At 44.9% G+C, this 25,549-nt stretch overlaps 1 protein-coding gene across 1 annotated transcript in view; it reads left to right on the top strand.

Annotated features, from left to right (window-relative positions):
* The window catches only part of Glg1 (golgi glycoprotein 1), an 86,675-nt gene extending 65,115 nt beyond the window's left edge, over positions 1-21,560 (top strand). Inside the window, exons 13-26 of the mRNA XM_042700934.1 lie at positions 2,834-2,920; positions 4,831-4,893; positions 5,646-5,759; positions 6,835-6,923; positions 8,471-8,588; positions 9,736-9,828; positions 11,966-12,103; positions 14,198-14,321; positions 16,151-16,293; positions 16,489-16,590; positions 17,961-18,068; positions 18,644-18,764; positions 19,767-19,873; positions 21,044-21,560. Coding sequence (XP_042556868.1) covers positions 2,834-2,920; positions 4,831-4,893; positions 5,646-5,759; positions 6,835-6,923; positions 8,471-8,588; positions 9,736-9,828; positions 11,966-12,103; positions 14,198-14,321; positions 16,151-16,293; positions 16,489-16,590; positions 17,961-18,068; positions 18,644-18,764; positions 19,767-19,873; positions 21,044-21,211 — 1,575 coding nt within the window. The 3' untranslated portion in view covers positions 21,212-21,560. The remainder of the gene's footprint in view (positions 1-2,833; positions 2,921-4,830; positions 4,894-5,645; positions 5,760-6,834; positions 6,924-8,470; positions 8,589-9,735; positions 9,829-11,965; positions 12,104-14,197; positions 14,322-16,150; positions 16,294-16,488; positions 16,591-17,960; positions 18,069-18,643; positions 18,765-19,766; positions 19,874-21,043) is intronic.
* Positions 21,561-25,549: the final 3,989 nt, after the last annotated feature.

A 25,549-nucleotide genomic window follows, 5' to 3' on the forward strand; every position in this document is an offset into this window, starting at 1 on the left:
CATTTTCCTTCCTTAACTTTATAAGCCATATTGAATTCTTTAGAGCTAAGCAAGATATGTAAATACTGATAAGCCCAAATGTCAGCACTACAAGATGTATGGAGAAGAAATCATTTTCCCAGCATAGTTGTCCAAATTATGGCTTAGAGAAGTAACATATATTGGTTTTCCTACCTAAAACTCAAGTCTAGAACTGAGAGTAAGGCTCAAGTAGTAGCATGTCTGCCTACCAAGCACAGGACCTTGAGTTCAAACCCCAGTACTGTCCAAAAAAGGAAAAGACTCAAGTCACATTCTTATCAGGCATTTCTTCCATTATGTTATAACCTCTCCATATAGGAAAATAGAAAGAAGGAGTAGCTCCCATGTCAGGGAAGGAAGCATGGCTTTTATCAGAAAGCAGGATACCCAGTACGGGAAGGAGTGATCGCAGGCTTCCAGGCTTTATTTTTGTACTACTGCAAAAACCTTTCTGGAATTAAAGTAGGAAAATGTACATGGATAAGAGTTAGACCTTTTTTGTTTGTTTGTTTGGGTCCAGTCGTGGGGCCTGAACTCTGCGCTTGGGTGCTGTCCCTCAGCTCTTCAGCTCAAGGCTAGCGCTCTACCACTTGAGCCACAGCACCACTTCCGGCTTTTTTCTTTTTTTGCTTATGTGGTGCTGTGGAATTGAACCCAGGGCCTCAGGCATGCAAGGCAAGTGCTCTACCACTTTGCCTCCTTCCCAGCCTGAGTTAGACCTTTTAAAGGAGCAATATGGCTACTTACTAGGTCTATTGGGTATAGCAGTATTTTCAGCATTCTGCTTTCTGAGCCTGGTACAATTCTGTTGAGTTTATTGTTTGAAAATGCCTATTGTTTAGCTTTCTGCTGCCTCTGGAACAAAGGATGTGTTGATACAGAGTCCTAGCAGTTTCCTTCATACACACATAAACATTTAAAGAGCTGTAATACTTTGTAGACCATCACTGAGAAGCTAAATATAAGGAATAGTTTTATAACCAAGATTTTTTCCTTAGCCATTTTTTTCTTACTTTTATGAAACATTTAAATGTCTGATGCATTTCCCTTTAGGGTTTTTTCCCCTCTTCCATTCTGGCTATTGTATAATTCCTTCAACTCTTCTCTTCTTCTTTCAGTTCTAAAACAGAATGATCAGTACATTCAATCTGATCGCTTAGCAGATCACTCTGCTGAGAAATAGCTGTGAATCTGCTTGAGAAAGGAAACTGATGCTATACCTAAACTTCTAAAAAGTATATTAATAGCTATGACTCCAGGCAGTTCCAGCTCAGTTTCCAAAGCACCAGGTAACTTTTAAGTTGCCCAAACTACCACGTTGTCTTGTTTAATGGATTTCCTTCAGAGGATCCTGTGATTGGGTTTAGAATACTCAGTCTGACTTGTATGAGTTTGAGCTCTATGATGTAATCCAGGCCTAGGGTTTTCACCTGATTTGGCCAGGAAGAGTCTTTCATTTTGTTTTATTTATTACTTTTTTACTAGTACTGGGGCTTGAACTCAGGGCCTCACACTCACTTTTTCACTCAAGGCTGGCACTCTACCACTTGAGCCATATCTCTACTTTCTGGCTTTTTGCTGGTTAATTGAAGATAAGACTCTCATAGACTTTTCTACCCAAGCTGGCTTCAAACCTCAATCCTCAGATTTCAGGCTCCTTAATTGCTAGGATTACAGGCATGAGCTGCCACCAAGCACCAGGCTAGCCATGAAGAATCTCAAAGTAATACATGGCCTTCTACTATGAATTTGTGGCCCATTGATCATTGTCAAAGTGCACATCTAAAATGGGAAATAAGAGTAGGCTCAGAGGCCCACACCTGTAATCCTAGCTAATCAGGAAGCAGTGATGGAAGAGTCTTCAGTTAAAGACCAGCCTAAGCAAAAAAGTTGTAAGTCCTCATCTAGCTAGATATGGTGATTGGTATGTGGCAAAAAGGGCTGGGGGAAAAAGCTGAGTGAGGGAAAAAGTCTCCTTATACAAAAAGAAAGCACTCTTGTAACCCCTTCTGTACATCACCTTTATAATAACAATTTAAAAAGGGCGGTTGGCTAGGGGCATGACTCAAGTGAGAGCTCCTGCCAAGGAAGCAGGAGGCCCAGAGATCTTACTAGGACCATCCACATGCTGTTGGCTCCTACAATATTAGCTGCTACAGGAAGTTGAGATCTGAGGGTTGCAGTTAGAAGCCAGCCCAGGCTAAGATAACTAAAAGACTGTTATCTTCAGTTAAGCAGCAAAAAGCTGAAGCTGGAGGAGTGGTTCAAATGATAGAGCACCAATCTTTAGTGAAAAAGTTGAGAGAGAGAACAAGTGAAAGTACCAGGACTACACACACAAAGAAAGTACCTAGACAGACAGAGAGGTAGGTAAATAGGTAGGTGGATAGATAAAATCGAAACACAGATTAAAAGATTAAAAGTGGAATAGGGAGATATTGATGGAGTGGAATAAAAAAGCCTGATAAAGATTTTTAGAGTGGGGCGCCGATGGCTCACACCTGTAATCCTAGCTACTCAGGAGGCTGAGATCTGAGGATCTCAGTGAGTTTGAGAACAGCTGAAGATCAGTTCCTGTTACCTGGTGGGTTTGGCCTTCTTATACCCCTTGACCCTCTTAAATACTCTGCTACATCAACTAACTAAGTAATTATCTTTTTAACACCCTTGGTTTGGGGATCAAATAAACTTGTGCTGTGTGCAGTGAGGTAGTGCCTTTTCAGGAAGAAGCAAGGAGGACCAGTGCAAAGGGAGCAGACTGCTGTTCACTGATGCGACTGATGAACACCACGACTTGCCTTTTCATATGCAGGAGCTTGAGTGCCTCCAGGACCATCTGGATGACTTGGCCGTGGAGTGCAGAGACATAGTGGGCAACCTCACCGAGTTAGAATCAGAGGTAAGCAGCATGTAGCTCCTCAGAGGAGAAGGGCTGCCAGCCACCTGGCCTTTCTCGTTCAGCTCTGCTCTTCCAACACTCTTGAGAATGTAGAGCCTCTGAAAAATCAAAAGAAGCTTAATCAGACTCTCCCTCTTTGTTTTCTCAAATCATTTTGCTGTGTCCTGACCCTTTCCCTCACTTCTCTAGAAAAGTTAACACTTAGGTTTTCTTCACCAAGTGGCTTCACATCAATCGGTTATCACAGTGATGAGACCTTCTCCCTTGAGGAAAGATTGCTGCTATTTCAGTCTGTGAGTCACACTCAAGAGTAACTCAAGCATCCACACTGTTCTCCTTATAGCTCCTTTAGTTACGTCATTGGGAATGGATGTTGAACAAAAAGCTTGGGATTTCCAGTTCTATGAAAGATGAAATACCATCCTGGGACTTGTTAGAATAGAAACACACATAAGCACAAGAGTGTTATTCAGAAATACAAAAACTATTACCATGGCAGGGAGGTAGCTAAAAATGCTCAAGTTATCTGGTGGAAGCAGAAATCAGAGAAACAAGGAAATGCTATTTTTTTTCATTGTAAGCATTTTACTTTCTAGTTTTCAAATTTTGTTCTTTCTCTCACCTTCCCTCCCCTTCTCTCCCATCTTCATCATGTCCTTATGGGTTGGGGAGGACCTTTTTGAGCTGTAGCTCTTTAATAGAAGAACCCGAGCAGCTAGGGACCTTCTAGGAACAACCAGGATTGTTCTGCTTAAAGGCATTTAGCAGTGGTTTATCATCTGGTTAAAGTCTGTGATCTTGTTTATGAACTTAGAAACAAAAGGTAGATATCAATTATATTTGTTTTCATTTTAAGTTGTTTAACATTTTGGAAAAGCTCCAAAGGTTTTGCATGCTCTAATGTTACTACTGTTTCTTCTTCCCACCTTTTTTTTTTTTTTTTTGGTGGTGGTACTGGGGTTTGAACTTAGTCTTCTACTTCATAGGCAGGCAGTCTGCCACTTGAGCCATATCACTACTCCTGCCTTTTGCTGTTTTGGAGATAGGGCCTAGTGAACTTTTCTGCCTGAGCTAACCTCAACCTCTGATCCACCAGATCACAGCTTCCTGGGTAGCTATGATTAAATGCTTGAGCTGCTGCACCTACTTCATCCCACCTTTCTTTTTTTTTTTTTTGGTTGGTTGTAGGGCTTGAACTCTGGGCTTGGATGCTGTCCCTGTGCTCTACCGCTTGAGCTACAGCACCATTTCCGGTTTTCTAGTGGTTTATTGGAGATAAGAGTTTTATGGACTTTCCTGCCCTGGCTGGCTTTGAACCTTGATCCTCAGATCTCAGCCTCCTGAGTAGCTAGGATTACAGTCATGAGCCACCAGCACCCAGCGCATCCCACCTTTCTTAACTTTGTCCTCTCTTTTGTTCGGGCACAAGAATCTGTCTGTAAGAAACAATGTCTTTTAGGATGTGTGACTCAAGTGGTAGACCACCTACCTAACAAGTCCAGGGTATTGAGTCCGTACCTTAGTTTTACCAAAAGTGTGTGTTGCGGGGGGGGGGGGGGGTAAATGTCTTTTACATTTTAGAGTATAAGTTGTTTATATCCTGAGGTGATAGAAGGAGAAACTGCCCCTCCTCCTGGCTCTTTCTAAATAAAAATTATGAGGGGCTGGGAAGGTGGCTCAGTGGTAGAGCGCTTGCCTTGCATGCATGAGGCCCTGGGTTGAGTTTGATTCCTCAGCACCACATAAGCAGAAAAAAATGCCAGAAGTGGTGCTGTGGCTCAAGTGGTAGAGCGCTAGCCTTGAGCTGAAGAGCTGCGGGACAGCGCCCAGGCCCAGAGTCCAGGCCCACGACTGGACCCCCCCCAAAAAAAAAAGAAAGAAAAATTATGAATCTACTTAATGTTTTACAGGACATTCAGATAGAAGCCTTGTTGATGAGAGCCTGTGAGCCCATAATTCAGAACTTTTGCCACGTAAGTGATATCTGGAGGAACAAAGATTATGATATCTGGAGGAACAAAGATTAGAAACCAAACAAAACTCAGGATGCTGGTCTCCCAAGGGTGTGGGACTCATCTCTGACTTCAGAGATGAGGTCTTTTCTCCTGAACGATAGTTTTAACAAGTAAATCTTGGAAATATAAACAAGATAGAGAAGGGCCACCGTCTGTATGGACAGCCTTTTCAGATGACTGGATTTATGGGTAGCAATGACAGAGATGCCCTTTGTAAAGTGTAGAAGGGAGGACTCCAGAAGCAAGTGTGTCTGGGTGCTTCCCAGGACTTGCTGGCTATAGTAGTGGTTTCCCTCTTCTGATGTCACCTTTGTACTTCCATCTTGACTGAATCCTGTTTTACCTTATTTAATCCACTTACTGAAGTACCTAAATTGTAGGAGTGAAACACAAAGGGGAACCCATGGGCTCTGACAGTCAAATGACTGTGTTAGAGATTATTACAGAGCACCTGCCACAATTACATAAGGAAAGCAAGTAAAGACCTCAGAGAATATGTTCCTGCCTTGTGCAGAGCAACTGGCTGTATATATTTTATTCACTGACTATTTCTCATTTGTGATTTCTTAGGCCTGTTTTGAATAATTAATGAAGTATCTCATTTGTGAATGCTTCTATAATCAGCCCTGTTCATATTTCCATGGACTGAGCTACAGGTTGTATTCATTCATTGTTACAAATGAAATGTGAGTGTATACTGTCTTCCCCAGGATGTAGCAGACAACCAGATAGACTCTGGGGACCTGATGGAGTGTCTGATACAGAACAAACATCAGAAAGATATGAATGAGAAGTGTGCCATTGGAGTTACCCACTTCCAACTGGTCAGTCCATTTCCTATTTTAGCTGTTTGGATGATTACTGATTAACTTCCTCTTTTGGAACATCTTAGCACCTCTCTGGTCTTGAAAATTTGTTTATTTATTTCTACTTTGAATTTGTCAGCAAATGTGGTTTTAGTCCATTGTACCAAGTACTTTGCTAGGTACACGCAGTGCCCAGTGAGACATTGTCCCTGCCGCTAGGGAACAATCAGTCTGCTGGGGCCAGAGACAAGTAAGCAGGCATTTTCTTTCTGATGTTTTGTGTGACTGACAGTACAGTGGCCCAGGTATGTATCAAAACCCTGAACTGGTGTTTTCTTCTAAATCATAAAACCTAAATCCAGCATATAAGATTGTGGAAGCATGGGACTGGGAAGGTGGCTCAGTGGTAAGAGTTTGCCCTGCATGTATGAGGCCCTGGGTTCCATTCCTCAGCACCACATAAGCAGAAAAAGCCGGAAGTGGCGCTGTGACTGAAGTGGTAGAGTGCTAGCCTTGAGCTGAAGAGCTGAGGGACAGTGCCCAGGCCCAGAGTTCACCAACAACAACAAAAAAAAAGATTGTGGAAGCAGTCTGTAGTTACTTGTGTTGGGGATAGCAGGCATTTCCTACAAGGAAGATGATTCATCAGCTAAGATGACTATTTGTTAGGGCAGGTAGCCTACCTGCCTGTGTTCTGCTGTGTTAATGAACTCCTATGCCCTAATGGTAAGTAGTAGGAGAAAGATACAGAAGCATGTGTACAAAGGTTACAGCCATGGGCGCCTTGAGGAAGAAAAGCAAAGCCAAAGTGGTGGCTAGAAGGTGAAAGAGGAGGGGCTTGTTTGTGTAGAAACTTGAAGTGGCAAAGCAAACCAAAGAATTTGGAGAAGTTTTCCTGTGTGACACAATGACTTCAATGCCAGAGATGGTGTGGGGAATCATGAGAGATCATCAGGTTCTGAAGTAGGAGATGCAAGCCAGTCATCCAGGGTCTTATGAGCAGGCCTCTGAAAGTTATATGACTAAAATGTCACCTGTCATTGCTGACTACTAGGCCACAGAGCTTCTGATATTCTTTCTCATTATCTTTCAGGTGCAGATGAAGGATTTTCGTTTCTCATACAAGTTTAAAATGGCCTGCAAGGAGGATGTGTTGAAACTTTGCCCCAACATAAAAAAGAAGTATGTAGCCTTTAATTGATCTGTTCAATTTCCCTGAGTCCTTTTAGCTACTTGAATGAATATCCGACAGATGACATCAGATGACCTCAGCTGCCTGGAAGAAATAGCCCAGAGACCTGTTTCTCTTCCTTGGGAATGTGGCCAATCATAGCTGCTCAGAGCCACGGCTCTGGTTGGAGTTCTTACAAGCAGAGCCCATAGATAGACTACAGGAACATTAGTGTTGACTTTCCAAGTTTCAGCTACCTAACCAATAGAGCAGATAGAGATTGTGTACTTTAGAGAAATAAGTTGCAGGGTGAGAAGTGGACCGACTGCTGGCATTATCCACTACGTCATCTTGGGTACAGAAAAGTAGCCAAGCCTTCACCAATTTACAGCCCTAGTGAGGAAGAGAACTTGAATTCTCCTTGAAATTAAGTCTTCTTAAGGAGACTGATAAGCTTTGATGGCAGGACTACCAATTCTGCATAGCTCTTGGAACAGGAACTGGTTTGGAACTTATCTCCCCTCCTATAAATCAAGTTCCCATTTTGCCCAGGTTTCTTTCCCTTAAAGAATGAGTTTCACAAGAAAGCAGAGTCTCACAGCGAACAGCAGCATTCTTCTCTAGTCACTTGCTTTAAACAAAGCGTTGAGGTGTCTTTGCACACATGTCCCCTGTCTGGTTTCTCCTCTAGTCAGGAATATATTGGCATTCAGGCTACTCCTGATTTCTGTACCGTAGTTCCCCCTTAGAGCTGACACCACTGTCAGCAAGGAATACGTTCTAAGACCCCCAGCAGATGCCTGAAACTACAGAGTACCAACCCCATATACACCTTTTCTTTCTCCATCTGCATACCCGTAATAAAGTTCAATATGTCAATTAGATACAGAAGGAGATTAATGAGAATAACTAATAATAAAACTGTAATAAAAGCTGGGCATTGGTGGCTCACACCTTTAATCCTAGCTACTCTGGAGGCTGAGATCTGAGCATTGAGATTTGAATCTAGGCCAGGTAGGAAATTCTATGAGACTGTTTATCCCCAATTAACTACCAAAAAAGCTGCAAGTGGAGGTGTAGCTCAAGTATTGAGATGCTAGCCTTGAGCAGAAAAGCACAAGGACAGCACCCAAGCCTTGAGTTCAAGCCTCACAACCAGCAAAACAACAACAAAAACTATAATGAAGCTTACAGGAATGTAATATCTCTCAGTATCTTATAGTACTATAGATCTTAGCAATCGCAGCATAATCTTTTTCCATACTGCAGAACTTTAACCTTTTCACTTGCAAGGAATATTTTATGGCTTTTCTTTGACCTACCCGAGTTTTCAGCATCACTACTCTTGTGCCTTGAGGCCAATATCACATAAAAGAATAGTCATTTATAGCCAAGGTACAGCTTTTAGCACTGAACAAACTGTGGTGCTTATTCAAATGCATGGGAGAAAAGCTTATGAATCTGTGTGAATGGGATGCCCTGCCCTGCCCAGTCCAGCTCTCAGGCCATCTGCCTACTGTGACTCCAGCTAGTCTTGTATCTCATCTTTTCTTGGCAGGGTGGATGTAGTGATCTGCCTGAGTACCACAGTGCGCAATGACACTCTGCAGGAAGCCAAGGAGCACAGGGTGTCCCTGAAGTGCCGCAAGCAGCTCCGAGTGGAGGAGCTGGAGATGGTAATGCCTCCCAGAAACCACTGGGGTTGGAACCTACACAGCTGGGAAGGTTAGGGCATGTTGTGATGATCAAGACATAGGGTCATGTGCTCAAATTTTACCATATGACAATTCTGTTTTCACTGTGTGATTTCAAATGGTAACTTTTTTTTTTAACCATGCCTAACTGGAGGTCAAGCTGTAAGACAAAATAAGCATGTGATATGATCATTGGGTCAGTAATGTCCTCAAGGATTGAGGATCTTCTCCCTTCATTCTCCTCTCCATGGCATCAGATTGGCTGCCTATGGCAGCTGGACTACCTGCCCCACTAGTCACCGCTAGCAAAATGAGAAAAGAGAGAGAAACCTCCACTGGCCATTAACAAAACTCCTTTCGCTTCACTTGTACCAGCTTGGCGTTTGTGCCCACTCCCTGATCTACAGCAGTATCTGGGAAATGCCATACACTCATCAGCAGAAATGGATTATGGAAGGTCATCCACAATGTACCCTGTTGGGGGGATCTTCTTGCTTTCCTTTTGCCTAATTTTTTTTTGGGGGGGGGGTGTGTCTGGTCATGGGGCCTGAATTCTGGGCCTGGGCACTGTCCCTCAGCTCTTCAGCTCAAGGCAAGCGCTCTACCACTGAGCCACCTTCCCAGCCCCTTTGCTTTCCTTTTGAGATCAAGCCCAAACCTTGTTAAAAAGAGCTAAAAATATGTTGTGTATCCCTTCCATCTAAGCTAAACTAAGTAAGACCAAACAAAATTAATAATATCCCGAAGCTACATAGTAGAGTTTTATACACTTGTAGTGATTCAATAAGTCCACATGAGTAGGGCTAACCCAAATGTCCTACTATAGTAGAGATTTGATTGGAAGCTTTGGTTTCCTCTCTCTGAGCCTAACTCTGTACAAATAACAGAGGTAGAATTTTAGGTTTACATTTCAGAATAGATATGAACCTTCATATAGCCTAGATTCAAGGCTATATGGCTAGCCTGTTGCAGAACTGAAACTATATCTCAGTTCTGCAGCATGGCCACACTGCTGCCACTTACAGATGTCACAGTCACTGGACAAGATTCAGCTAACATGTCTGTAGAGCTTTTGAACTCTCCAGCTTAAAACTAGCTCACTGTTCCATGCTGACTTCCTCTCGTGCAGACAGAGGACATCCGTTTAGAGCCAGATCTCTATGAAGCCTGCAAAAGTGACATCAAGAACTACTGTTCCACTGTGCAATATGGAAATGCTCAGGTAAATTTTTTGCTTTAATTTTTGTTTTGGTTTGTTTAGACCCTGGGGTTTTGGTCAGGCACTGGCAGCTCACACCTGTAATCCTAGTTACTCAGAAAGCTTAGATCTGAGGATTGTGGTACTCAGGAGGCTTAGATCTGGGCTTTAGCCAGCAGCCCAGGCAAGAAAATCCATGAAACCCTTACCTCCAGGAAACAACTCAAATAAAACTGGAAGTGGCGCTGTGGCTCAAGTGGTAGAAGTGCAAGTCTTGAGCAAAGAAAAGCTCAGGAACAAAGCTCAGGCCCTTAGTTCAAGTTACAGAACCAACACAGAAGAAAAAAAAAGATCCTGAGGTTTTGAACCAGGGACTGGTGAGGCTAGACAGATACTCTATGGCTTGAGCCATGTCTCATGTTTTAATTATACAAGTCGTGTGAAGGTAACATCCTAATAACTCTTTACTGGTGGGGAGAGACCCATCACGCCTATTCAGCCCCGTCATCCCCTCTGTGCCCCCACACTGGCTTTCTGACTTCTTCCCTGGCACTTCTCTTTGTCGCTGTTCATTTTCTTCTTGTTCCATTTACCTCATCCTCCCCCACCTTGTCTTCCTAGAGATTTCTCTCCTGCCTCCTCTCTGTGGCTTGCTCAACATTGCATCTCCAGAATCAATTATTCCTTCATTCTGCTCCCATTGCATTTTTTTTCTTTTGCCTTTTTAAAGTTAACATTTGTTAATTGTATAAAGTAATGGATTTTCTTGTGACATTTTCATATGTGCATATTATGTACCTTAATTATATTTGCCTGCCTTCTCTTTTCCTCTTCTCTACCTCTTTCTTTTGATCTTTATTAGGTTTCATAATGGTCCCCTTCCAAAGAAGATGTTATTTAGAGATCATGTAAGAGTCATGCAGGGAATTTTTTTTTATTTTTATTTTTTTATATTTTTGCTGGTCATGGGGCTTGAACTCTGGGCCTGGACGCTGTCCCTTAGCTTTTCAGCTCAAGGAGCGCACTCAACCACTTGAGCCACAGCACCATTTCATTTTTTTTTTTTTAATACACAGAAAAAGATCCTAGCTGGGTGCTGGTGGCTCATGCCTATAACCCTAGCTGCTAAGGAGGCTGAGATCTAAGGATCATGGTTCAGAGCCATCCCGGGCAGGAAATTCTGTGAGACTCTTATCTCCAATTAACCACCAGAAAACCAACTTGTGATTCAAGTGGTAGAGTGCTCCCCTTGAGCTGAAGGACAGCACCCAGGACCAAGAGTTCAAGCCTGGTGACTGACAAAAAAAGAAAGAAAGAAAAATGAAAAAGATTCAATCTAGCATTACCAGTAATGAATTGCAAACAAGAGATTTTAAATATTCTCTGGCTGCTTATTTACCAAGGACATTGCCCTGGTGCTTTAGCTCTGCGATAATTTCTTTGTTGTCTTATTCTACTGTTGGCAATACGAAGTCTGACTCTATCTGATTTTCATTCCTTTGTAATTAATCCATTTCTATGGAGTTTTTTTTCTGTTTTAAGTTTTAACAATCTTATATATCAGTCTGATATGATTAGATAGTTTTTGTTTTCTTTAGCATAGTTGGATCTTTGTCATATTTTTCTTGAGTTCTTGGAAATTCTGTCACTGTTCTTTCAACTATTGCTTTCCTTTTTTGTTCTTCTTGATCTTCCAAGTCCTCTATGCTTTTAACTTTTTATTTCATGTGTTTCAAATTTTGTTTCTTTGTACTACAGTTGAGGTAGTTGTACAATTCTGATACCCAGCTTAATAATGCATTCTTCAGTTGAACAGAAATAAAGGGGCAGCTGGGCATAGGTGACTCATGCCTATAATCCTAGCTACTCAAGAGGCTGAGATCATAGGATCATAGTTCAAAGCCAGCCTGGGCAGGAAAGGCGGGAGACCCTTATCACCAGTAAACCACTCAGAAAACCGGGAGTGGTGCTATGGCTCAAGTGGTAGGGTGCCTGCCTTGAACTGAAGAGGTGAGGTCCAGGCCCAGAGTTCAAGCCCCATGACCAACAAAAAGAAAAGGGGGGGGGGGGCGTGCTCTCAGAAGTAAGTACTTTAGTCAGCATAGATGTACTGTTAATCCCTGAAACGTCTTCTCACATGACCATAACTTTTACGTCATAGATTATTGAATGTCTGAAAGAGAACAAGAAGCAGCTAAGTCCCCGTTGCCACCAGAAAGTATTTAAGCTGCAGGAGACAGAAATGATGGACCCAGAACTAGACTATACACTCATGCGTGTCTGCAAGCAGATGATAAAGGTAAGCAGCAAGTGTGAACAACAGAGTGAACCTTGGTTAAACACTGTCAAGTCAGTTGTTCTCTGGTATGGCCCAAAGCCAACAGCGTGTGCTGGCAGCTTACAGATTCCTGGGCTCTACCTGGTTGTGCTGAGTGGAACTCTAGGAGTAGAGCCCCAGACTGTTCACAAGTAATGCTAATGCCTGTTTCAGTTAGAAAACCTCAGAGCTAAGATAATTGATCTCACTTTGACCTGAGGCAAAATAAATTGATATCCAGTATGTATAGGAACGGTTTTGAAGGTGCTGAGAAAGACATCAGCTGGTCCTGATCAAATTATCTCCAGCACTTAAAAGATTTTTCTGTTCTTTTGCTTCATTTAGTCTTCTGGTGAATGTTCTCAGGAGTTCCTTGATCTGTTCACATACACAAAGAAATCAAATATGAAGTTCAACTCCTTATTTCATCTTTCTTTTAAAACAAAATGTAATTTTTACTCTTTCATATAACTCCTAAAGAGAATTTTGAATGTTAAATGTAAATAATTAGCCAGGTAGTTGGGAGCTGGTGGCTCATACCTGTAATCCTAGCTGCTCTGAAGGCTGAGATCTGAGGATCACGGTTCAAAACAGTCCAGGCAGGAAAGGCCATGAGACTCTTATCTCCAATTAACTACCCGAAAACTAGAAGTGGTCCTGTGGTTCACAATGGTAGAACACTAGCCTTGAGTGAAAGAGCTCAAGCCCCATGACCAACAAAAAAATAACAACTAACTGGGTGCCAGTGGCTCATATCTCCACTTAATTACCACCCAAAACATGCAGACCCTCAGTCCAAGCCTCAGAACCAGCAGTAAAAAAATAAAAGTAGCCGGGCACTGGTGGCTCACGCCTGTAATCCTAGCTACTCAGGAGACTGAGATCTGAGGATCACAGTTCAAAGCTAGCCTGGGCAAGAAAATCTGTGAGACTCTTACCTCCAATAAACCACCAGAAAAAAACGGAAGTGGTGCTGTGGCTCAAGTGGTAGAGGACTAGCCTTGATTTGAAGAGCTGAGGGACAGTGTCAGGCCCAGAGTTCAAGCCACACAACTGATAAATAAATAAACGAACAGTAAATCTCTTAAGTGGTTCTGGTACAGTGGGTTCATATGGAAAAGTAAGGCTCTGATTTTAGAGAGATTAGTAAGATTTTATTTCAAAAAAAAATCAGCAGTCTCATCCTCAGGTTAAGATGCTGATAGATACTTGAATTATGCACACTTCAGAGAATTGGAAAACGGCTTAGTGTTGGAATGTCTTAACCTTAAATATGAAAATTTAGAGTTTATTACTAGTCCCAAACTAAGCTCTGGCCTAAAAGACAGCAATAAATATAGAATGTTTAATATTATAGCTCCCTGAAATTAAGATGAACCAGCACAAAAACACACACACAGACACACAGACACACACACACACACACACACACAACAGATGAACCAAATGAATTGTTACTCTGCATTTCTGTTTATTGATAGGAGAGTAATTCCTAGGTTTTCCCACTGGGCTGGGGTAAATAGGACTTGACCTGGTTACCTGGTACAGTGTTATATTCAAATAATAATTGTGCTTGGGGCTGGGAAGGTGGCTCAGTGGTAGAGCACTTGCCTTGCATGCATGAGGCCCTGAGTTCGATTCCTCAGCACCACATAAGCAAAAAGAAAAAAGCCAGAAGTGGCGCTGTGGCTCAAGTGGTAGAGCGCTAGCCTTGAGCTGAAGAGCTGAGGGCCAGTGCCCAGGGCCAGAGTTCAGGCCCCACGACTGGGCCCCCCCCCCAAAAAAAAAAAATTATGCTCATGAGATGGCATGTAATTTAGTATCACCTTACCAACAGGAATCAGTTTCATGAAAAATTGGAACCAAAGAGGTATTGTAAAGAAATGTGAGAATTACAGTATAGAATAAATAAAGCAAGGGAACTCGGGGCTGGACACCTCAGGCTTAGCTATTCCAAGTGATTCCTTCATGTTACTTCTTTCATGAGATCACTGATACAAGAGTGGTCACAGATGGGCTGTCAATTTGTGGGGCTGTTTCCATGAAATGTTGGTTTTGATTTTTTTTTTTTTGCAGAGGTTCTGTCCAGAAGCAGATTCTAAAACCATGTTGCAGTGCTTGAAGCAAAACAAAAACAGTGAACTGATGGATCCCAAGTGCAAACAGATGATAACCAAACGCCAGATCACACAGAACACAGGTACTGTACTGAGCAGCTCTCCACTCTCCTGGTCCCACTGAATATAGCCTAAAGTGGAATTAAGTGCACATATAATTAGTGACCTAATTAAAAGTACTGGTGCCTTGCCTACCATTGATTTTTTTTTTTTTTTCCGGAAGTAGGGGAGGTGTACCAATCCTGGGGCTTGAACCCAGGGCCTGGATGCTATCCCCGAACTTTTTTGCTCAAGGCTAGTGTTCTACCACTTGCTCCTCTTCCAAATTTTTGTGGGTTAACTAGAGATAAATGTCTCATGACTTTCCTACCTGGGCTGGCTTCAAACCATAATCTTAAGATCTCAGCCTTCTGAATAGCTAGGATTATATGTATGTGGTACCATTGCCTGTTTTTTGTTTGTTTTTGGTCCATTGGGCTTGAATTCAGGGCCTGGGTACTGTCCTTAAGCTTTTTCACTCAAGGCTCTACCACTTTAAGCCATAGTGTCACATCCAGTTTTTTGGTGGTTAATTAGAGATAAGAGTCTCAAGCCGGGCGCTGGTGGCTCACGCCTGTAATCCTAGCTACTCAGGAGGCTGAGATCTGAGGATCGCGGTTCAAAGCCAGCCCGGGCAGGAGAGACCGTGAGACTCCTATCTCCAATAAACCACCAGAAAACCAGAAGTGGCACTGTAGCACAAGTGGTAGAGCGCTCGCCTTGAGCTGAAGAGCTGAAGGACAGCGCCCAGGCCCAGAGTTCAAGCCCCACGACCGACAAAAAAAAAAAAAAAAAAAGAGTCTCACAGACTTTCTTATCTGGGCTGGCTTTGAACTGCAGTCCTCAGATCTCAGCCTCCTGGGTAGCTAGGAATATAGGCATGAGCCTCTGGTGCCCAGCTACCAGTGTCTGATTTTTTTTTTTTTTTTTTTGGTCTTGGGGCTTGAACTCTGGGCCAGGGCGCTGTTCCTGAACTCTTCAGCTCAAGACGAGTGCTCTACCACTTGAGCCACAGCGCCACTTCCAGTTTTCTAGTGATTTATTGGAGATAAGAGTCTCACTGACTTTCCTGCCCTGGCTGGCTTTGAACCAATCCTCAGATCTCAGCCTCCTGAGTAGCTAGGATTATAGGTGTGAGCCACTAGCGCCCAACTCAGTGCCTGATTTTTAAGAGAAGAGTTTGGATATAAGCAGAGTTTTTTCCTCTTCCTTTGAAAAGTATGCAGGAAAAATGACATGAAAGTCAGGGAAAAGAAGAGCCTGAACAACTGGACAACTGTTGAAAAACAAAAAGAATCAGGGCTAGACCTTCTTGGAAAGAAAAGTCTGGAGATTTAATAAAACTTTGTGAGTAGGCAGAATAGAGGCAATATATTTTAGAAGAGGGAAACTAGCTCTCAGTTGGTAGAAGTTTTAGCTTAATAGGTAAAAAGTGAGTTGGATATTTCTCTGTTGGTATTTTCAGAAATGTTTATGGGCAAGATTGCTGGTACCTATTTGGATTTTGAATATTTAGCTATAAAACCATACAGAACTACTGGAGAGTAACAGGATTCCTAGACCTGCAGAGGGGCTCACACACCAGCACACATTGCTGATTAACAACAGTGGAGAGCCAGGTGTGGCGGAACTTGTCTGTAATTCCAGCATTTGGGAGGCTGTGGCAGGAGAATCAAAATTTCAAGGTCATTTTAGGCTATTGAGTAAGATCCTGTCTCAAGAACAGAAGGAGCCAGCACAGGAAGCTCCATAGCCACCTCCCTGGGTTCATAAAGCAAAGGCACTGTTCATAGTCCCACTCACTGACCTAACATACACCTTTTGGCTATTTCCAGGTGGGATATCTCATATGTGTTGACTGTTTCTGTTTCAGATTACCGCTTAAACCCTGTGCTAAGGAAAGCCTGTAAAGCTGACATTCCTAAATTCTGTCACGGTATCTTGTCCAAGGCCAAGGATGATTCAGAGCTAGAAGGCCAAGTCATCTCATGCCTCAAGTTGAGATATGCTGATCAGGTAAACTGGCTGGTTCTCCGCAGAGGTGTTTTCCTAGAGTTACCTTTTTTCCTCCAGGAATTTTCTCTATAGAGTCCCTACCTTACTCCTGTTTGACAAGACCTTTATCATGCCCTCCCCAAGCCTGAGAGTAGGGGGACAAATAGAATCTGATGTTTTCTGGTGAGCCATTTGTTCTCCCTTTGCCACACACAGCGCCTGTCTTCTGACTGTGAGGACCAGATTCGCATCATTATCCAGGAGTCTGCTCTGGATTACCGCCTCGACCCTCAGCTGCAGTTGCATTGCTCAGATGAGGTAGGATGCAGAATTGAGTTGAGTATGGGTATGAATAGAGCTTCCCAGGGGATATATGACTGGAGAACATGTTGTTGTTGTTGTTTGTCTTCTGCTTGTCCTGGGGCTTTACTCGGGGCCTGAGTGCTTCTGTGAGCTGCGCTCTTCCACTTAGGCACAGTGCCACTTCCAGCTGTTTTTGAGTAGCTTATTAGAAATAAAGAGTCTCATGGGTTTCCCTGCTTGGGCTGGCTTTGAACTGAAATCCTTAGATCTCAGCCTTCTGAGTAGGTAGGATTATGGGCGTGAGCCACCAGTGCCCAGCAAAAGAGAACAGTTCTTACTGTACTCTACTGCCTATTTGCCATGAACAGGTTTAGTTTCAAGCCCACAGTTGCACATCAATTGTCCGAGACCCATGTTCTCTGTGTCACTTTGCAGTATTAGTTCCACATGCTGCTCTGTTGAACATTGTTTTAGAATTAATTCCACATTGGTTCTTGCCTTCTTACTTTGTGATAAGAGGAGAAGGAAAACTCTGAGGCTTTCAGAAAGATGAAAGTGCTCTCAAAATAACTCTTAGAAATGCTTCTCTTTGGAAATTATTTGGTGTCCTAGCTAGAAAAGTCCAAGTGAAGAACCTTGTTCAACTTATGTCAATTTTAAGAAATCAGCTAAAGATGTTGCAAAGCTTACTCATAAAATTTTCCAAAGGTTTGTTATCTCCACTTACAGGCTTTTGTGAAGGAATATGTGTATATGTGTGTCAGTGTGTCAACATGCAGCCAAATTGTGGGTCTGAATTCCGTAAATAGCATTTGCTTTTAGTATTTCACTTGGCTGTCTGTTCTTCCCTGTGGAGATAAGGAGTAGCTTTCTTTGGACAAGTTCTGGGACAGTCTTACTCCAGTCTCGGGGTTGACAGCGTAGAGATAAGTGTAGGTTCTAACATTCTGCTCTGCCAGTCATTGTGAAGGAGCCTGGCATTTGGTGCAGGAGAAGCACACAATCCCACCAGGAAGCTGTTGAGTTAAGCCCTGAGTACTTCTGTGGGAGAATCATCAAGAGGTTTAGAGTCTCAGGTGTCTGGTGGTAGATAACTAGTCAGGCAGTAGTAAGCCAGGGCTGGGACAGTGCAGACAACTGCCTATTCAGGATTGATTAGACTAACCAGAATACCAGAATCATCTTTTCTGGAAGCCATTTGTACTGGAGTTTGTTATGGTTATTGATTCTTTTTTCTTTTTGTTATTTAACAGTTTTACTGTGTAGTTACCCAGGCTAAATTCAAATTCTCAATCCTCCTCTTCTCTAGTGCTGGGATTCTCTAGTGCCATTTACTCTTTCTGTGCTCAGCGTGTGGTCTTTGTTTTCTTGTGTCTTCTGAGCAGATTGCCAGTCTGTGTGCTGAAGAAGCAGCAGCCCAGGAGCAGACGGGTCAAGTAGAGGAGTGCCTCAAGGTCAACCTACTCAAGATCAAAACAGAAATGTGTAAAAAGGTAACCATCACATCCTTCCTTTCCTCACTTCCTTTTTCTCATCTACCCAATTCCCCACCAAAACGATGTTCTTGCTGGATGCTAGTGGCTCGCACTTGTAATCCTAGCTACTCAGGAGATTGAGCTCTGAGGATCATAGTTCAAAACCAGCCCAGCTGGATAGTCCATGAGACTCTAATCTCTACCACCAAAAAGCCAGAAATGGAGCTGTGGCTCAAGTGGTAGAGCACTAGCCCTGAACAAAAAAACTCAGGGATAGCACCCAGACCTTGAGTTCAAGCCCCATCAATGGCAAAACAAACAAACAAAAACTAACAGGTACTTCTGATGTGGCACATCAGTATTCTGGGAACACATGTCTGACCACATACCTACTTTGCTTATACAGTGAATCCCCTAGTGGTAGTTAGCTTGGGTTTGAGTTTCAGCATGGCCATGTTGCCACCTATCTCTGAATAGTAGTGAACCCTCAATCCCCCTACTGACCTGTTTGCTTGTTATAAAGTATTTATAGACAATGTCACTGCTGCATTTGTTCCATGAACATTCTCTCCACAATGGCCTTCCCTTTCCAGGAAGTGCTAAACATGCTGAAGGAGAGCAAAGCGGATATCTTTGTGGACCCAGTTCTTCACACAGCCTGTGCCCTGGACATTAAACACCACTGTGCCGCCATCACCCCTGGCCGTGGGCGTCGTAAGTTACTGCGTTGGTTCCCGCTGACCCTGTGTGGACTTCCCAGGGGGAGTTAAGACTCACTCTCAGACACTAGTTGCTGCCACTCTGTTCTGTGAATATAAGCTAGCCATAGACTTCATCTCAGTTTGGGAATAATCTTGCAGATTTGAACTGATTTAGTTATTTGTCATGGAAATAAAGGCCCACCGTTACCCAGTTTACACTGGGGCCACAGTGGGCCCAATAAGCATGTTCTTAAATAATGTGGCACTTAGTACTGCCAAATAAATAAGTAAATAAAGTAGTCATGGAGAAGAAAAGCTTTGTGTCCCCAAGAACCTAGTGGTGCTGTGTCTGACACTGCCAACTACTGTAGAGTTCTACTACTGGAACCCAGGAGCATGTAGAGGCTGTTTTATGGGCCAAGCTTGTGCATTGAAATTAAGAGACATACTGGATAGCCAACCCTGACACCCTGTCCTCACCATGGTGGTCTTGACTAATGTTTACTAGAATATGTTTAACTCACAAGTCTGAGTTCTGGAAAGTAGTGTTGTGGCTCAGCTGGTAGAGCGCTAGCCTTGAGCACAAAGAGGCTCAGGAACAGTGGCCAAGCCCTGAGTTCAAACCCTACAACTGACCCAAAAAAAGTACATTTGTTTTAGCCAGACTCTGGTGGCTCATGCCTGCCATCCTAGCTACTTAGGAAGCTGAGATCTGAGGATCACAGTTCATAGCCAGCGTGGGCTGGAAAGTACGTGAAATTCTTATCTCCAGTTAACCACCAGAAAACTGGTGCTGTGGCTCAAATGGTAGAGCGCTTGCCTTGAGCTGAAGAGCTGAGGGACAGCGCCCAGACCCAGAGTACAAGCCCCACAACCGACCCAATAGAAAAAAAAAGTCTGAGTTCTCTAGTATATTCTTGGATATCCTTCTTCCCAGATTTACAGAAATGTAAAGTGTAATTGTAAAGTCTGTTCTGTATGGTTGCAGATCTTTCTTCTCTCCTTCCTACCACAGAAATGTCCTGCCTAATGGAGGCCCTAGAGGATAAGCGGGTGAGGTTACAGCCTGAGTGCAAGAAGCGCCTTAATGACCGGATTGAAATGTGGAGTTATGCGGCAAAGGTAAAGGCCAAGAGAGGTTCTGCCAGGGCCATCTGTTCTGTGAGATATTTCATTGGTCTTGCCCTGCTGGAAGTCGAGCCATCCATGTATTTGGAAGAGCAGCCAATGAGTCTTAAAATTCTTTGGGTAGCTATGAAGCTGGAGCTGCCCTGTTCCCTTGCATCCGACTGGCTCTGTGACATTGCCAGGACTGTCACCCCCTGCACTCAGGTGCCATCACCCTCTGCTGAAAAGGGATCTTAGCTCTCACAACAGTACGCTCTTCCTCCTCGCTCCCCCTTTCAAGGGGAAAAAATTCACCTGTGACGCTCTGGGTTCACAGATGCACCCATCAGGTCCTACAGAGTCCAATCTCCCTTGCTCCTTTCGTCTCCTTTGAGCTACTTCAGGTGGCCGCAACATGCTGAGAATGACTCATAGCTTGTTCTGTATTGGCAAATGTGGGTCTCAGATCTCATTAATTTCTTATTTCCCTGTTCTCTTCTGATGACACGATGGGTAGGAGCCGCCTAATCTGACCTGGGTGGTCAGATTCCACCCAGGCTCCCAGCTTTGTCAGTGGCTTCTGTCTGTAATCCTAGCCATGTAGGAGGATGAGATCTGAGGATCATGGTTAGCAGCCAGCCTGACTGGAAATGAGCCTATTGCCAGTTAAGTAGTAAAAGAAAAGCTGGACCGGAGCTGTGGCTCAAGTGGTAGAGCACTAGCTTTGAGCACAAAGAGATTCAGGGACAGCGCCTAAGCCCTGAGTTTAAGCCTCAGGACTGACAAAAATACAAATAATTAAAAAAAAAAAAAGTATATGCGAACTAGTGGCCTTGTGTAGGTCATATACCCACCGTATCAGTCCCTGAGCCACCGAATCTTCATTTGTACTGTGGAATCATGAGGTCTGCCCACTGAACTGGTGTATGCAGTAATCCAGGGAAAATAAGAGAAGCCTTTGCCCAGGAACCCCAGGGGGTGATCACTTGCCTTCCTATCTTTCTGTTCATAATTTTATACGGCAGACATAGTTTTGTGATCAGGAAGAGAATTGTAGCCTACGTTGATTTTCTTGTCTCATTCCCCAAAAGAAAACCCATGAATTAGTTACTGAGGGGATACATTAGACTTCGCGCCACTGCTACCCAGCTCTCCACAGGGTCACAGAATGCTGTCTCCTTCCAGGTGGCCCCAGCAGATGGCTTCTCTGACCTTGCCATGCAAGTGATGACTTCCCCATCTAAGAACTACATCCTGTCTGTGATCAGTGGGAGCATCTGCATATTGTTTCTGATCGGCCTGATGTGTGGACGGATCACCAAGCGTGTGACACGAGAGCTCAAGGACAGGTAGAGGCACCTTGACCACCAAAGGAACTACCTATCCAGTGCCCAGTCTGTATAGCCTTCCTGTATAGCATACCCTCACTTCGCCCTCCTAAGAGGTGGCACCAACACCCACAATAGAGCAGCAGCAGGTGCCCACTGCATTGTCCCGTCCAGACTTGGCCACGTCCGCGGTGTCCTCCTCCCAGCCGTCTGTGCAGCGTCAGCTGGTCGCTTTGGTGGTAGCCTTTGTCAGCGAACTTGGGTTTACCCGCCTGTAGAACATCTCTCTCATACCAACAGAACTACAGTACTTCCAGAACCAACACCTGACCTGCAACTCAAAATGCTTTTAAAAAAAAAAATCAAAAACAAGGGGAAAAAAAAACACCAAAAACAAAAAAAGAAATTTTTAAAGGAAGGAAAAAATGTATATAGTAGCACATCTCCAGGCTTGACTTGGGCAGCGGAGTTCTTTCTTCCATGTGACTGTGTCAAATGAAGGCAGGAATTGGAGGGAATGCACATGCCCAGAACATGATCACTGAGAGTCCAGATCATCTTCCAGAAGCACCTGTGGACCACGTCGGGGCAGGGACTTCACCAAGTAATGGGAAACACTAATCAAACTGCTTTGGGTCCTGTTTGCTTCTGCTGAAGCAGCGATGCCTTCCAGCTGCTGCCCTAAACGAGCCACTGCTGGTCGTAGCCCCACAGCTGTGGGTACTGCTGTGGGCACTGCCTCGCGGCAGGGCAGTGGGGCATGCGCCTTCCCAGGCCAGGGACAAGTGGGTTAGGAGAGTCAGAGGTCTGTGAAGCAGGACAGTCCCCTGATTCCAGCTTCCCTTCACCCTCCAGGATGGTGCAGGACTGCCCCTTGTCTGTCAGCCTTGCTAATGGTGTGGTCACTCTAGCAGTTCTCTGCCTCACGGGAGGAAAGCTAAGGGGAGGGTCCTGGGAGACTTGGGTGGGAGTGGTAGGGCAGGAAGAAGGAGCCAGAGTCCAATTCACTTTGCTTTATTCTTCAGGCTACAATAACAAGGTAGAAACAATGACCTGCAGCGATTTAGCGTGGCCTCAGGGTGCGACTGCAGTGCAGCCTGGCCTTTCTGCACACTCCAGGCACACTTTCCAGACAAGCCGATGGAGGGATGGAGAGAGGAATTGCAATAAAGGGCAGAGGATTTCTCCGTTTCTTTTTTCTGTCCATTTGCTACATGTACTCTCTCCAGTAGGCACTGGTTAAATGTATGTTGCTGATCTGTTAGCCTTTCCAGAATCATTGTTGCAGGAAGAATATTCCTGGCCATCTTCCCTCACCATCCAGTGCAGAGTGGACAGGGTTGAGGCGCAAGAGGAAGGACGGAGCCAGGCACGGAGGGTCAGCGGGCGCGCCTTTGGCGACGTTGGACATGGCGTCACAGTGGCTGTACAGGAGGGCAGCATGTACAGTAGGAGATATATTTATATAATATATATTTTATTACCCTGTTAGATGTCCAGAAAGTATTATAAATCATGTGCCTAAAACTGTCCGCGTAGACGAGGCCCCTCACAGGGCCCTTTCCTCTCTTGCCTCCCATTTGCACTGTCCATGCGTGTGCAGTCACTGACGGCGTCTGTCTTCCCTGAAATGTGCTCCATGGCGCTGTGTTGCTTGTGGATCATCTGGTCCACATGACTCCTTTTCTCACCTGACTGACCTACATTTGAATACTGTGGTTTTCTTCTTTTCTTCCTTTTGCTACCTTTCCCGGTAGTAGTTCAATGGCTAGGGCAGTACAGGTCATCATGGGGAGCGTCTGACCTGCCCCTCCATCCAGAATTAGGGTCTTCCTGCTTCTCAGCAGCTGGCCTGGAGACTCAGTCTCAGGAGACTTAAAACGCCCACATTGCCGGCAGCACCGTCACCCTCCTGACTGGCCCCTCCCTCTCCAGGGGTTCTCATGAGGGAAACCTGGGCTTGATGCTCAGAGCCAAGAACAGGATGGAATATAGGCCCCCAGGAAGTCCTGAGGTTTGCAGAATTGGATTGGGGTGGGAACTACTGTTCCTGAGCATCTCTGCAGCCTTCCTCCCAGTGTATGTAAACATCCTTGCGGTTCTCTGTATTTCTGTTCTTTCTAAACTGATAGAAAATGCCATGTTTGTGGCAGAGTTGAAGTTTAAACAGCTTGGTTGGTTCTTGGAATGTTTGTCCTATTTAGAAATAGTCATTTTCAGTCATTGCACTAACTTAGCAAGAGTGAGGCCCTGCGTTCAAACCCTAGTACTCCCTCCTCCAAAAACAAAAAACCATACTAGTGAGTAGGTTTGGGGTAAGGCCAAGGCTCCAGGCACTCACTGAAAATGACCATAGCAGGGTCACTGTCATCTGGTTTTGCCAGCTGACACCATTATCTTGGACTGTTAGACACACTGCTCTATCTCACCCACACCCCCACACCCCCACTTCGCCCTCAGGCTCCTTGAGCCAGGCACCTGGGCCAGCAGTAGGTGGGATGGGAGATTGGAAATCTGGACAGGAGCCACAAACAAGACTAATTTCTTCCTCCAGCCAGGCTTCTTCCACAGAAGGAAAGCCCCCTTAAGCAAAACATTTCTTTTTTTTTTTTTTTTTTTGTCGGTCGTGGGGCTTGACTCTGGGCCTGGGCGCTGTCCCTCAGCTCTTCAGCTCAAGGCGAAGCGCCACTTCCGGTTTTCTGGTGGTTTTATTGGAGATAGGAGTCTCACGGTCTCTCCTGCCCTGGCTGGCTTTGAACCGCGATCCTCAGATCTCAGCCTCCTGAGTAGCTAGGATTACAGGCGTGAGCCACGAGCGCCCGGCTAAGCAAAACATTTCTTTACCTCGGTCTCTAGGTTTCTCTGCTGTTGTTCCTGTTGCAAGATGGGTATGCTGGCAAGATAGAGCAACAGGGAGGCCATTCCAAAAGCTTGGCTCTGCTCCCAGGAACACCCTTGTCCTCTGCATTCCTGGGAGACCCTCTGGGTCTGTAGATCCAGTGGCCTGGAGCCCGCTCAGCCGCACTCCAGGGCTGCTGATAGCCTGCTATTTAGTGAGTAGGTGCTGCTGGGAGTGCTTGCAGCTACCCTGGCTCTAGTTCCCTCCCCCCTGGCCCCCAGCAGCCGGGCTGACGTGGGGCTGAGGAGGGCATAGGGTAACACTGCTTTCCTGGAAGGGGTGGCAAACAGTTACTGTCCAGCTTCATGTCTTCCTGTTCCCTGAGGTCAACTGATAGGGAAAAAAAATTGGAAAGGATGTCTACGTTTACATTTTATCAGACAAACTGGGAAGGGAATTCCGAGGTTTGTGAATGGTGAAGTTCAAGTTCCCCAAGAAGATGATTCTCTTGCACATCTATGTGATTTCCAGAACTCTTGTCCTCCACACCTCCAGCTTTGTGATGCCACTTCTGTCCCAGAAGTGCCCCTTGTAGTGAGTCAGTGGGCGCTTCCTGGGCCTGGTTGCTCTCCAGGCCCCCTGAGAAGAGACCCTTCCGGATCACCCCCTCCCCCAACTAGCCAGGAGGCAGCAGTGCGCCAGCCCAGCCTGGTGTCTGCAACTAGATCATGGCCATAGAACCAGTAGAAGAGATGGCTTTTTGAATTATGTGCATTTTTGTATGTTTACTTATATATTGGCTTCTTAAGAGTTTGAAAAACCTCAAAGCTCAGAATGCTCTGTGGCCTGCAGCTGCTTGGGCACATCTAAGTGGCTTTATAGAAGGTGAGGTGAGGTGGCCCCCTCTCTCCTAACTCACCTCACCATCACTTGGCTTTGGCTCCCAAAGGGTCTGGGGCTTGATCTGATGTTCTGGCCTCTCCCTCCCCGTTTGTGACTGGTTTGCCTGCCGTCTGTCTACGACACTCCCTACTCGCTCCCTCCGCCTGGGGGGACCAGGGGCACATGTTCTTAAGGCCATTGAATTTGAAGCCAGATTCCCCTTCCTCTCCAGTCTGAACTTAGGGGGGACCTTCCTCCTCGCAGCCACCCAGCGAGACCGCAGCGGGGACACAGGCAGGGGTGACAGATCCTGGTGGAGGCTCCTTTCCCTCCTCACCCTCCAGCTCTCCCAGGGGAGAGGGACGTGCAAACTGTGCCTCTGTGTCATGTGTTGTCTTCCCCATTCCCACAAGTAACGTCTGGGCCCCGAGACCCGCTGCCCAGCAGCTGGGTGGCTGAACAGGTTCCCATGTCCTGCCGCGGCCTCCGTGAGCGGCCACTGCTCCTAGCGTACCCCAGCCCGGCCCGGCCCCAAGACAGACAGCGTGGCGTGCAGTGATCTTAGGCCTCTTAACTTTTTTTTTTTTTTTAAAGAAAGAAAAGTACAATTAACAAGCCTCTTTTGTAAATGGGTTTCCTTTC

Source organism: Dipodomys spectabilis, unplaced genomic scaffold (assembly GCF_019054845.1).
Source record: "Dipodomys spectabilis isolate Male_0828 unplaced genomic scaffold, ASM1905484v1 ptg000273l, whole genome shotgun sequence".
Lineage (NCBI taxonomy): Eukaryota > Metazoa > Chordata > Mammalia > Rodentia > Heteromyidae > Dipodomys > Dipodomys spectabilis.